This window comes from Panthera onca, chromosome C2, assembly GCF_046562875.1.
Source record: "Panthera onca isolate mPanOnc1 chromosome C2, mPanOnc1 haplotype 2, whole genome shotgun sequence".
NCBI classification, from domain to species: Eukaryota; Metazoa; Chordata; class Mammalia; order Carnivora; family Felidae; genus Panthera; species Panthera onca.
The window spans coordinates 5,687,713-5,701,448 of NC_138347.1; the positions used below are offsets into that span (position 1 = coordinate 5,687,713).

Here is a 13,736-nt window from a genome sequence, read left to right on the forward strand (position 1 = left end):
TTGTTTGTTAAACAAAAGACAAAACTCGACTTGCAGAAGTTTTTTTTTAATATATTTTTTAACTTTATTTATTTATTTTGAGAGAGAGAGGGAGAGAGAGAATTCTCAAGCAGGGCCTGCACGGTCAGCACGGAGCCTGATGTGGGGATTCGATCTCAGAAACCGTGAGATCAGGACCTGCGCCGAAACCAAGAGTCAGATGCTTAACAGATTGAGCACCCAGGCGCCCCTGACTTGCAGAAGTTTTTTGATGAGCAGTTAGAAATGCACCTGCAGGGGGCGCCTGGGTGGCTGGGTCCGTTTAGCATCCAACTCTTGGTTTCGGCTCAGATCATGATCTTGCGGTTTCATGGGTTCGAGACCCACATCAGCCTCTGCGCTGACAGCACAAAGCCTGCTTGGGAATCTCTCTCTCTGTCCCTCTTTCTCTGCCCCTCCCCAACTCATGCTGTGTCTGTCTCTCTCAAAATAAGTAAATAAACTTAGCAGAGTGAGCCCTGTACAGCCCCAAGCTCCCGGCGCTGAGTGTGGGGGGCACGCTTGATTGGCTGCTGGCCCCGGCCGTCGGGTTGGGTGGTAACACTTGGAGTGACCTGCTCCGTTTTCCAGACTGATGTTCTGCCGTGTTCCGTGGCAGTTGCACATGAATGAGTGTCGGTGCCATGTGCAGGCTGTGCACGGTCCCTCTGGGCCATCTCAGGGTGTGGCAGCTAGAGGGCGAGCCCCAGGGCTGGCCAGTGAGCACGGCACGCCCACAGCCAGTCACCGGATCCTGTTCTCTTGTCCTCCAGAGCTGGGCGAGATTAAAAACGTCACCACAACGCAGCCTTCCCTAGAGCTGGACGGGCTGGAGAAATATACCAACTACAGCATCCAGGTGCTGGCCTTCACCCGTGCGGGGGACGGCGTCAGAAGTGAGCAGATCTTCACTCGGACCAAAGAGGATGGTAAGAGACGGGGCAGGTGTGGATGGGACTCCAGGGGACACATAGGGCCCCACAGAGTGACAGCATCCCGGGCAGCAGCCAGTGTTGGGAGGGCTGGGTCCTGGAGACCAGTGTTCCTCTATCAGCCTGGCCTTGACTTTGCTCTGGACAGACCTTTTGCTGCCCTGCCAGAATATTCCAGCTCAATTCAGACCATTGACTCCCTGTGTCGCCTTTGTTCGTTGTATCCTTTGTTCCTCTCCCCTATAGTTTTTCTTCTTTTTAAAATTTTTTGGCCAAGTATTATTTAAACAAAAATGCCTTTATCCCAGAGCTGTAAAACAGGTCGTACCTGTTTTGTGTCCCATCAGAATAATTTTAGTGATGCTTCAGCTATGAGGGTAGGCTCTGATTATTTCCGTGCTTCCACTTGAAAATTATGTAATGGCCTAAGTCATATTATTCTGTGCCAGCTTTAGAATCACTTCAGAATAAATCCTTAATTTGAGATCTTCATAGTAATCGTTTTTGACTTCTTAGAAGAACTGATAATGATTTAGTAAAATTTTAAATCATGGCTCACTTCAGTTCAGACCATTAATTCTTGCTGTTCCACACCATCTGGACTCGGTTCTGTGGCTCTTTCCCCAACCTACCAAAACTCTCTGGCAAGTGGTTTTTTCCTAAGTTTTTTAAGTTTATTTATTTATTTTGAGAGAGAGAGAGCGCGTGTGGGAGGGTCAGAGAGAGAGGGAGAGAGAATCCCAAGCGGGGTCCGCACTGCCAGCGTAGAGCCCGATGCAGGGGCTCGAACTTGGCAAACCATGAGATCATGACCTGAGCCAAGATCAAAAAGCCAGAAGCTTAACCGATTGAGCCACCCAGGCGCCCCTTTGTATTATTTTAAGGGAAACCTGAGGGGCCATATCTGAGCCTGTCTGAAGAACAGCTGAAGTTGTGATAAATGTTACAGCAACAGTGAGAAAAGCAAGTCTCCGCCTGGAGAAAGGAAAGAGCAAAACGGATGTCCAGTGATACCCATGTGGGACTCTCCAGATGGGAGTGCAGAATTGTACCAGAGGTAGGGGCAGGATGAGGCACCGGTGCACCTACATTCCGTGCAGGTTTGGGCTCGCCGAACTGTTTTGTCTTCTTGCCAGGACTCTGCTCCCAGGAAGCCGGGCAGGGTGCAGGGGGGAGGTGTTACCCACATAGAACATGCAACATCAAACACACTGCGGTTCCATCCACATCCGTCCTGTGGAAGCCCCAGGCTCAGGGGCCTGGATGGACTCTTCCTTCAGCCTTTTCTGTCCCCTAACAAAGCTTCTCTGACACCCGCAGCATACTACCTCTCACCTTACTCTCTGCCCTCCCCTCCGCAAACCCAGCCCTTCTTCCCCCCAACTGGTCCCATCCATCTATGCTCACACCTTATTTTCACTGTCTCTGTCGCCCTTCTTGCTTTATTGGGGGCACACACAAATTCATCCTCATTAGCTGTAGCTTTTCTAGAATACACAGGCAGTTCTTTCCAGGAATGTGCAGGTGTCAGCCAATTCTGCCCAAGGAAATGGATTATTTAGGGCAATCCGAGGTCAGAATGAAATGCCATTAGAAAGTCACACATTAATGGAGAGATCTACAAAGCTGTGTCCTAAGTGAAGGGGGTCATAATTTAATTTTTAGAAATGCGGTAGACAAAGAGCTGTGTCTAGAAGCTGGCTGTGTCACTTGCTGCCCAAGGGACTTCGGGCACCTTACCTAACCTTCTCTGAACTGATGTACAAAATTGACATCATAATCAGACTGCACAGAGTTAAGATATAAAAAGTCAAGTGATGTCTGCAAACACCCAGCCTGACACATAGTGGGATGGTTCTGACACTAGATGTTTGATTATTTGATCTTCATTCCTTCGGAGTGGGGGCGGAACACCCTTTTGCCCTGCTAAGCAATAACACAAATGTCACTGGAATTATTATTTAAAGAGCAAATTGATCGGCAACACAAATTTTGACACCTGCATTTTTTAGACGAAGGTACAGAAATCCGTTAAGAAGGGAAGGCTCGCCACGGCTTTTTGACCAGTAATTTGGATCAATTTGTAATTAATTCTCCACTTTTAGAAATCATAGGGTTCTCTCTCAACACTTGACCCCGACACATAAGGTCTAATTTGTCATTCAGCCACTCTGTGCTTTTGTACCCAATGCTGATGGTATATGGAGGTGCCGTTGATTGTAGAGGGCCCTGCCCTCCCGCAGGAAGGAGGTGAAGGACCCACTGGTCCAGGTGTACCTCCAGACAGAGATGCAAGCCCCGAATGTCAGTATTTACTCGGGATGAATCGCCAGCATTTTGAAAACAAAGCCGAGCGGAGATTCAGTAGAAATCGAGAAAAACTGGTATAATAAGCTTATCTCCCGGATTCACATGAAACATTCACTAATTTAAAATGGTGAAGAACTGAGCTAGTCACCATGGTTAACTCAAGACCTAACATAAATAGGCACTCGAGCAATTGATAGAACTGAATGCAAGTTGGTGTCTAATTGAAAGAAGCAACAAGGCTAATTACCATAGAAGGAATGCTTAATCAGATTGAGAATACACAACCTGTTTAAACTTGTGCTACAAAATCTTACAGTTTTGAAGTTCGGATTAACCTGCCAGGTTCAATTAAATTATGTAAGATTGTGGATAAGATTCCAGTAAAATAATAATTGCCAACATTCATTAAGTTCTTCCTCAGTAAGGCACTAATCTAGGCACAGAGTAAAGTTTCAGTGTTTGTTGATAGTCTCACAAGGAAAGAAATATTTATGCATTGAAAGCAAGTATTAAATTTGGCTCTCTCTGCCCAATTTCTTTCTTTTTTTTTTTAAGAGCTGTAGTATTTTTTGAGAGAGAGAGAGAGTGTGTGTGTGCGCACAAGCAGGGGAGGGACAGAGGAGGAAGGAGAGAGAATCCCAAGCAGATTCCACGCTTAGCACAGAGCCCTACACAGGGCTCAATCCCATGACCACAAGAGCATGACCTGCACCAAAGTCGAGTCAGACACTCAACCAACTGAGCTACCCAGGCACCCTGGCCCAATACATTTCTTTTTTTTCTTTTAAATTTTTTTTATTTATTATTTTTGAAAGAGAGAAAGCACGTGAGCAGGGAAGGGGCGGGGTGGGGGGGGGGGGTACAGAGGATCTGAAGTGGGCTCTGTGCTGATAGCAGAGAGACCGATGCAGGGCTCAAACTCACAAACCGTGAGACCATGACCTGGCCAAAGCCAAACGCTTAACTGACTGAGCCACCCAGGTGCACCCCCCATCCATACATTTCTTAAATGAGGTCCCTAAACCCCCCGTGTCAGGAGGCCTAGAGTTTAAGTTGTGTCATTTGGTCACTGATCATCTTTTTTTTTTTAATGTTTATTTATTTTTGAGAAAGAGAGAGACACTGAGTGTGAACAGGGGAGGGGCAGAGAGAGAGGGAGACACAGAATCTGAAGCAGGCTCCAGGCTCTGAGCTGTCAGCACAGAGCCCGACGTGGGGCTCGAACTCACGAACTGCGAGATCATGACCTGAGCTATAGTCAGACGCTTAACTGACTAAGCCACCCAGGTGCCCCTGGGTCACCGATCATCTTGAGGAGGAAAAATGTATCACTTGCTAATAAAACATACAAAAATAGGATAAAATAATAACTAAAAATAGATTAAATAAATAAATCGAATCAAAAATTAGAACATTTTTATTTTTTTTTTTAACATTTATTTATTATTGAGAGACAGAGAGAGACAGAGCATGAGCATAATGGGGGGGGCAGGCAGAGAGAGGAGGAGACGCAGAATCTGAAACAGGCTCCAGGCTCTGAGCTGTTAGCACAGAGCCCGACACGGGGCTCGAACCCACAAACCGCGAGATCATGACCTGAGCTGAAGTTGGACGCCTAACCCACGGAGCCACCCAGGCGCCCCTAAAAAATTAGAACATTTTTTAAAAGTTTACTTCTGCCAGGGATAATTTGCAATTGAAATGTTTGCTCAGAGGACAAGTTTCCAGTTTCTTCAGTAGTTGCTCAGCCTGTGTAAGGACTCTTGGGCCAGTAGACACATTCTTAAATCTGTGGACATATTCTTGGGTCCACAAACATATTCTTGGGCCCACAGACACCACCTCCCGGGGCCCGTGAAAATTGCTCAGGCTTCAGATTCTCTTTCCGGGACTGCTCAATCGATCAGAACTTGGACCTTCGTTATTCTGCAGGAACACAAAAGATGATTTGCTGATCTGGCTTTGTGTTTTTGAACACAGGACAACCAATTCTGAATTCTAAAGGGTTTGTGAAATCCTAATGCCATTTTATTTGCTGAGACTATAATCTGAGCAAAGCCGTGGGGAAAAAGAACACAAACAAAACACAATCTATTAATTTTCCCATTGTTATTTTTATTCTGCAGGCATCAGGTAGTTTCCACCCTGATCCTTTTCTGCAAAAGTAAACACTGTGTGTGTGTGTTTAAGTTCAAATATTTACCGAGTACATTACTAATGCACATTACTCTGTAAATCATTTTCTATGCGAAGGAGGCCGGCGGGAGGTGCGATATGTGATCTTTGCTCTCCCGCCTCTTGACTAGCAATCTCTTTGAGGGGGGCCATCTGAAAACAGAGCCAAGAGTGAGTGAAGAATAAACAGACATCAGGCTATCTCTGAATCCTCAGGGCCCCCCCATCTTGAGCCCTACGTTCTCTTGGAGGCATAGATCATACATGCTCAGGTGATCATGTGACCACCCCTCAGCTCATCTTAAAAGCGATGGGACTTTGAGGGCGTGTGTCTGGTCTGTTTGCTGATGCACCAGAGGTGCCGCGCCCCAGTAGACAGGTATTGAGCGCACGGCAGTGCTGGGCTCTGTGCAGTAGCAGGGACAGCAACAGCACAACAGGCCAGGGCGTCCCAGAAGGCCTCCCACCGTGAGGATGTCAGAGCTCCCTCCAATGGCGTGGTTCTCATGCAGGTTCCTGTGACCTCCCTGGGCTCCTGGGTGGGCCCGTGAGGTGCCCAGTGGGGGGCTCCACACTGCACACTCTGCTTCAGGAAGAGCCACTCCTGTGCTGCGTATTGGTTCCCCCACACGACGCCACCGTAGTTAAAAGATTTTGTCTACTTTGAAGAATGTTTAGGAAATATCGCTCTTGTAGGAGCAAAGGCCAGAGATATTGGCGTCTTGTGGAAATGGGAATGGAAGAGTGACGTGTGCCTCGCACGCCCGTGATGACAGCCACAGTTGTGGGTGGTTCCATCCAGCACCAGGCCGTCTGCACATGGCTCAGGGGGGCCTCTGTGGGGGGTTGGGCTCAGGTGGGTCTGGCTACCGTGGTGGATCACATACGCAGCAGGCTATCTCACACACACACATACACACACACACACACACACACACACCTGCCGAAACCTGATCAGCAAAACCAGAGAAGTGATCGTGACGTTAACTGAAGTATCTGTGTGTGTACCTATACTTCAAACCAAGGCAATCATCTTTCAAAGCACTGACTTTGAGGCTTTACATTAAGATACATCATTAAAAGGCCCTAACTGAGTGGATTCATTTTCTGTGGTGTATAATGCATCACCTGAAACCTAGTACTTAAAATGGCACAAATTTGTTGTCTCACCATTTCCTTGGGTTAGGGGTCCAGGTACCGGTCAGCTGGGTCCCTGGCTCAGGGCCTCATAGGCTGAAATCGAGCTGTTGGCTGGGGCTGTGAACTCATCTGAGGTCAGGTCCCCCCTGCCCAAACTCACTGGTCGTTGTCAGCGTCTGGTTCCTTGTGGGCGTGGGGCTGGGACCATCTCCGCAGCTCCCAGAGGCCACCTACTGTTCCCTGTCTTATGGCCCCTCCACAGCAAGACAGTTTGCTTCCTCAAGACCAATGAGAGAGCATCTCTACTGCTTTAAATCTCTCTGACTTCTTCCATCTCTGACATCTAGACCCTCTTGTAAGGGGCTTCTCTGATTAGGTCAGGCCCACCCAGAATGCTCTCCTCTTGGTTAACTTAAAGTCAGCTGGTTAGGACATTAATTATATATGCAAAATCCCTTCACCTTTGTTACATGACATAACCTGGTCACGGGAGTAATCCAACCATCATAGTGACAGGTACTACCCACATTCAAGGGAAAGAAACTATACAGATATTTATATCAAAGGATAAAAATCTTGGACACTATCTTAGAATTCTTCCTACCACCCAATCGCTAGTGGAATCACTTTTCTATTCACTTAGAATATCTGCATTGAGGATTAGTATGTTCCAGATACTGGCCCAGGCACTAGAGATACAGCAGAGAACAGGGTGGGCGTGGCAGGGCTTGCAGGCTGGTGGAAAAGACTTAAGTGGATTCTGACATGTTCCATGAAGGAGAAGGGTCTTAAGAGAAAACATGAGAGCCCTGGCTTTATCTAGGCTAGTGGTCAGAAAAGGTTTTCTCAAGGAAGTAATGTTTAGTAGAACCTGATAGAGGAGTAAGAGTTGCCAAGATAAGAAAAAAAAGAGAGAGTGGGAAAAGATTTCAGACAGAAGGAACCCAAGATCCTAGATCATCATGTGTCAACGTCCTGGAATGGGCTAAGAATGCCACTTCCGGTGTTGCAGAACAACACTAAGCCATAGGGACAGCTCAACTACTGACCACGTCCACATGGAGGTCTCAGAAGCTCTCCAACCTTACACATCCTCTGGGAGGGATAAGAGAGAATTCTAGGTTCTGGCTTTTGCAACCAAGAAGATAGCTGTGCCATTTCTTGCAATGGGGTACAGGAGGAAGGGAGGTTTGGAAGGGAAGATGGTGATCCTGGTTTGGGACACAGTATATCTAAGATATCTATGAATCAGATTGGAGATGTCAGTGGCAAGTGGGTATGTGAGCTCTAAGAGCTTCCACAATACAGAAAGGAGGTGTAGGCAGATTGGAAGAATATAGAAGAAACGGTTCTCCGGACCTGTGTTCTTTACTTCAACCAATTAAATCTGAAGTCAGAAATTCACTCAACAGTGTATAGGAATTTGTGAAAACTGCCTAAGCTTGCCTGTATTACACACACACACACACACACACACACACACACACAGAAAGCAGATTACCAAAATGTGTTCTGATGACTAAGAATGTTTTAGGAAAATACGTCCCAGACAGACCATCCTACACCATCTCCGTTTTCTGCAACTCTCAACATCTGGTGTTTATAGTTCAACACTGGGTCACAAAGTAAAACCCAGGATCCTTTAGTGATGTACAACGTAAGGAAATGATGATTGCCATTACGAATGATAGCTAGAATTTATTTGGTGCCTGCTGAATGCAAAACTCCATCTGAATTCTTTAGATGAATTATCTTTTGTAATCCTAGCAATAAAACTGTAAATAGGTACAATTATTGGTCTAGCTTCATAGAGGAGGAGACTAAGGCTTGTTGGAGAAGTTAACGAATTTGCCCAGGACGTGGACCTAAGTGCTGGAGCTGAACAAAAGCCCTCGGTGGGGCTACAGGCTCACACCTTGAACCATCGTGGGATAATCCAAACCAGAACAATTTACATTCTAACTCTTAAGATAGTGGCTCAGCGATGCAGAAAACTTTTCCAGAATGTCTTGTTCCTCAAAGTTTCTATGTAGCTATTCCTCTGTGGTATAAAATTCTAATAACCCTAGAAAAAAAAGATTGCACGAGATAGATCATGCATCAAGTATATGAGGAGTCAGATAGGGATTTACATGGTAAATGCCCTTTGATATAATCAAGACAAGTCAATGGAAATAATCAAATAGAGGAAGGAGTGTAAAGTGGCCAACAGACATACCTTAAACATTCTATTTTAACTCAAATCAGACAATACAGATTGATTCTCTAATCATTCTTTAATTAAATAATATGGTCTAATTTCTATTAAGTTTTGGATGAAGAGATTAGAAGTCTATGTCGTTGTTTCCATAAACTGTTTTCATCATTGATCATCTGCCATTTCCAGTTTAAGTTCTCTGAGAGTAGAGTAAGGCATGATGCCATTTGCCAACAACTTATGCTTGATTTTTTTTTAATCTGTATGTCTTGATATTTGCTACGTGTGTCATCTTTCTCAAGGGTCTTGGCCCAAACCTAGCCGAACCTTCTTTTTTTAACTTACCTTTAAGAAAGCTTTTCCAAAGAAGTCCCATTAATTGTCATGGAAACAGCTTTATTTGGCACTCCTATTTCATTGGTTTGGATAATGAATTAAATCACATTACCACAACAGGTGTAATTGTCACAAACAAGGTAGAAACAAATACGACTGACTTCTGTCGAGCAGCCACTCAAGTGGTTGTTGCCCAAGCCCTTGGGCTTCTAGAAAGAAGCTGGCCAGAGGGAATGTTGGGTATGGTAAATGCCAGCCAGGTGGTTGCTTTAGAAAAGGAATGGAGTGTGTTGGAGAATCTGGGGCATCCGTCAGGATGAAAATGTCAAACAAATGTCCACTCTACACTTGGTGTTCAGGAGGAGCCCTTGTGGGTCTCAACCAGGTTGTGGATTTGGGGGTGTCTTGGCTGTTCCCCTCACCAATAGGAAACCTAAGCACAAGTGCCCTCCATACTCAGCACAACAGTGCCTTGTTCCCAAAGACTTAGTAACCCAGGTGTCATCACTTACTTGTGTCCTCTTTTCTAGACCCTCTGCCACCAACAGGACTTGTCAAAAACTGATCCCAAGATTTTATATTTTCAAGTGGTGGTGATGTCACACCCACATTAGCTCTCATGGTGATTGCTGGTTTTGTTCTTTTGACCTTGAAGAGTCAAGATGACAATCATGAGACACATAGTCAACTCCACAAATATTTAGTGAGCAGTTATGTTGTTACCGGAGCAGGAAGAGACTCAAAGATTCCTCCAGGGGCTCACAAGGGATGTATATCGGTTAGAATTTCAAGACCTCCATCAAGGTGGGAACCACCCTCCAGGTGGACAGTTAGACCAACGAGGAACAAAGCAAGATCCTTAAGGCTTATCCCATAGCAATTTTAATGCTCTTTTCTCTTCTCCCCATGTCTTGTCCACCTCACTCCATCCTCCCTCTTCTACCTGGAAAACAGAAAGATGGGGGGAAGGAATACGTGCATTTGATCTCATTGACAAATTATGCTTAATATTGTTAGCACCATTTCCTTCTTTCTTAGATGGCTTACAGAGGGGTATTTCTTGTCTATACAAGTGTGAATCTTTGACACAAAAATCCATCCTCGTAAAAAAGTGTTTCTGTACCTCCCCTGAGCCAAAAGAGATGTCATTACAAAGTGTTTTGGGCAAGGAAGAGTGGTCCCTAAAGACCAAGATACTTTGCCCTCATTCGTCTCTAACTCAGAAGGCAAGATGTACGTCCCCAGCCTGTTCAAAGCCAAACACTATAGCAGCACAAGAAACTAAATTCTCCAGCTGTTCAGAGGCAGGAACTCACAAGGGACTGAAATGGGTAAAGAAGGCTCCCAGGAAGTCAGGGACTTGAACTGAACGTATTAGTTCTGTTGAAGCAACAGTTATTCATGGCACTTGTTAAAGAGCAGCAGCAGGCACACTTCTCAGGGGGACTGCTGTGACGTGAATATGTGGGGTCAACCTCAGTGGGAGTTTGTGGCAGGGGAGAGAAGCCGGGCTCGACTTCACGTACAACAAGTGGGAATTTACAGCCAAGGAGTGGAGGGGAAGGATGGGGCTGTGGGTGGAGAATCACTGATAGGAGACCTTGGGGGTAAGGGTATTCTGACTAGAGTGATCAAACAGGACTCTGGTTGAAGGCACGCAAGGATGATCGGATAGTACCTGGGTGTGGAAGAGAATGAAGTCTTTGATCATGTATCAAGTGATCCGATATTGAGGGGATTCTGGCTGAACTGACCGAGCAGCTTTCTTGCTAAAATTAGGCCGTTAGAGGACATGCCCTTGGACAGGGTTCGTGTGGAGCTCGGGTCACTCATCAAAGAGAGGCTCTGTCAGCTCCTAGGGCTGCTGGCATAGGGCCCCGCAGAGGGAGGCCTTCAACAACAGAAATGGGTTGTCCCATGGTTTTTGGAGGCCAAGAAATCCAAAATCAAGGTGTGGGCCAGGTGGGCTCCCTCTGAGGGCTATGAGGGAGAGTCTGTTCCAGGCTTCTGCCCTTGGCTTTTAGGGGGCCATTCGCCCCTTGTGTCCTCACATGGTCTTCTCTCTGTACATGTCTTTGTGCCCACATTTCCCTTTTTTCATAAGGACACCAGTCACATGAGATTAGCACCACCCTAGTGACCACAGTTTCACTTGGTCATCTCTGTGGAGACCCCTTCTCCAAGTCAGGTCACATTCTGAGCTTCTGGGGGCTGGGCCTTCACCACGTGGATTCTGAGGGGACGCGGTTGAGCCCACAGCACTGACCCCTGAGGAGCTGGCCAGAGAGAGGGGCCAGGCCTAGCCGGAGCGGGGGTTGTGTTGGGCAGCGTGGGCCAGAGCGCCTGGTCGGAAGCCCCATCGCTGTGACTAAATGCCCGGCTCTTCCAGTTCCAGGTCCTCCTGCGGGAGTGAAGGCAGCGGCGGCCTCAGCCTCCATGGTCTTTGTGTCCTGGCTTCCCCCTCTCAAGCTGAACGGCATCATCCGAAAGTACACTGTATTCTGCTCCCACCCCTATCCCACAGTAAGTTGGTAAATAACCAAGTGCCTTTCAAGCACCTTCCAGAAAACGAGCTGCGAGTGCTCCTTTGGGACACCTTCATTCCTTTGTTTCCCACCTACTTGGGTCTTTCCAGTGGTTTTATTCCCCGCCCCCCCCCACCTCCCGCCGTTGTCTCTACCACAAAGCAACATCCTCATTTACACCTCACTTGAAAATACACATCTGAATCATTATAAGGGACACAGTCGTCTAGAAGTATTGTTCAGTTGGTGACTTCCCACAACACCGCCAGCCGGCTTCTCAAAATCAAAACCCAGAGGTCTGAATTGTGCCTTAATTGGTAGTCAGTGGACAACGCTTATTGATTTTGCTCTTGGACGCGTCATTCCGTGCCCACCAGGCCCTCCCTGCCTCCCCCCCTTCCCTCTGACCTCCCTCCTATGCCTCCACCTCCCGCCCCATCTTCCTGCCAGGTCCCGTCCCCCACTAAGAGAAGCAGGCAAGCCGCTGTCGGGCCAGAAACGAGGGCCTGTGCTGAGGATCTGTGACCCCGACGATCGCATAGCCCACCTCATTCACTGAGACAGAGTTAAAAGAGTTCGTGTAATTAATACTTCAACGAGCTATATTTATTATCATTAATATTATTACTACCGGGTCATAATTATAGAGCTAAACTGTTTCTTAGACCAGCTACAAAAGCATGTCGAAAAGGGAAATTTTAGAGGAAAGAAAGCCAGAGTAGGACCACAAAATTCATGCTATCTTCACAGGAATATTTACGGCATTTTCTGGGGTTGGCACCACGTGACCTGTCTTTCTGTCCTCCTGCTGGGGTATAGAAGGAGACCTGTATGGTCAGTCAGTGTTTGTGGAGTGAATACACAGATTAATTTTGGTTTTTATTGTGATAAAATACCGTAACGCAGAATTTGCCATCCGAATCACTCCTAAGTGTCCAGGTCAGTGGCATTAGGTATATTCACATGGTTGTGAACCATGATCCGCCTCTAGAACGTCTCTGTCTCCCCAAACTGAATCTCTGTCCCCGTGAAACACTGACTCCCCGTTCCCAACTCCTTCCAGCCCTGTCACCTCCTTCATCTGTTTGCTGTAGGACTCACATGTGCTGTTCTGATTCCACCAAGCTAGGAAAAAAGAGTTCAGGGTACCCAGAACACCCTCAATCTGCTCTTTATCTCTAAACTAAAACCCCAGCCTGGCTTACTTGAAATTAGTCCTGATGGACCGATGCTTGGGTGAGATAGCCCCACAGGTGGCCACTTTGGGCCATGTTAGTCTTTGTCCCCCCAGCCTGTGGATTTCACACAATAAAATAGGAAGAGTTACAAATCCTAAAAACATGAGACAACTGTCTATAAGATAGAGTAGAAAAGATTTGCCCAAGGATTCCCACCATCTCTCCACGCACGCCACAATAGGTTTCAACCACCCAGTACCTTCCCAACAAGACCCTTCCAAAAACAACAATCATAAGATCGAACTAACCAGAAAAGATGGGAATTAACAGCCAAATTTCTCCCCTACTTCACGTCTGACTGCCACTCACCGGGTGTCTCTGTGCTGCCTTTGACTCTATTATAAAGCACTGTAGATCTAGAAATATGATCGTTACAAAGCGCTGTGGTCTTCTGGGTAGCGTCATGTAAGTTTTGCAAAGAGGGTCCAGAATCCCAAGCTGTGTGCAGTAAAGTGGAGGGAACCAGAATCAGGCTGAGTCCATCTCTGGAGCCACATGGCTGCTTATCCACGTCAAACATCATTTAAGACCCCAGGGCCTAGTTTTTTCTTTAATAGACTTTATTTTTAAAGCAATTTTAGGGTGACAGAAAAACCAAGTGGGAGGTACAGACATTTTCCCCTAGGAGACCTATTTTTAAAATAAAATAATACCATTATAAGTGAAGACCAGAGAGAACTAATACATTTCTCTTAGGAAGGAAACATTTGAAAATCTCACCCATTGCTTTGTGGGGCTTTCTTTCACATGGAATTAGTAAGAGTGTACAAATTGCTGGAAAGAAGGGTTTTTGTTCCATCTTGGGTTTCTGGAATTTGACTCTAAGTTAGAAGAAGGGATGGGATGACGTTTTGTGAGGCTTTCA

General features: G+C 46.4%; 1 protein-coding gene across 2 annotated transcripts in view; it reads left to right on the forward strand.

The window, feature by feature from the left end:
• Positions 1 to 13,736, forward strand: part of DSCAM (DS cell adhesion molecule) — a 762,026-nt gene that overhangs the window by 672,105 nt on the left and 76,185 nt on the right. For both annotated transcript variants that reach the window (XM_078452754.2, XM_078452755.2), the window contains exons 19-20: positions 792 to 947; positions 11,498 to 11,631. In XM_078452754.2, the coding sequence (XP_078308880.2) occupies positions 792 to 947; positions 11,498 to 11,631 (290 nt within the window). The remainder of the gene's footprint in view (positions 1 to 791; positions 948 to 11,497; positions 11,632 to 13,736) is intronic.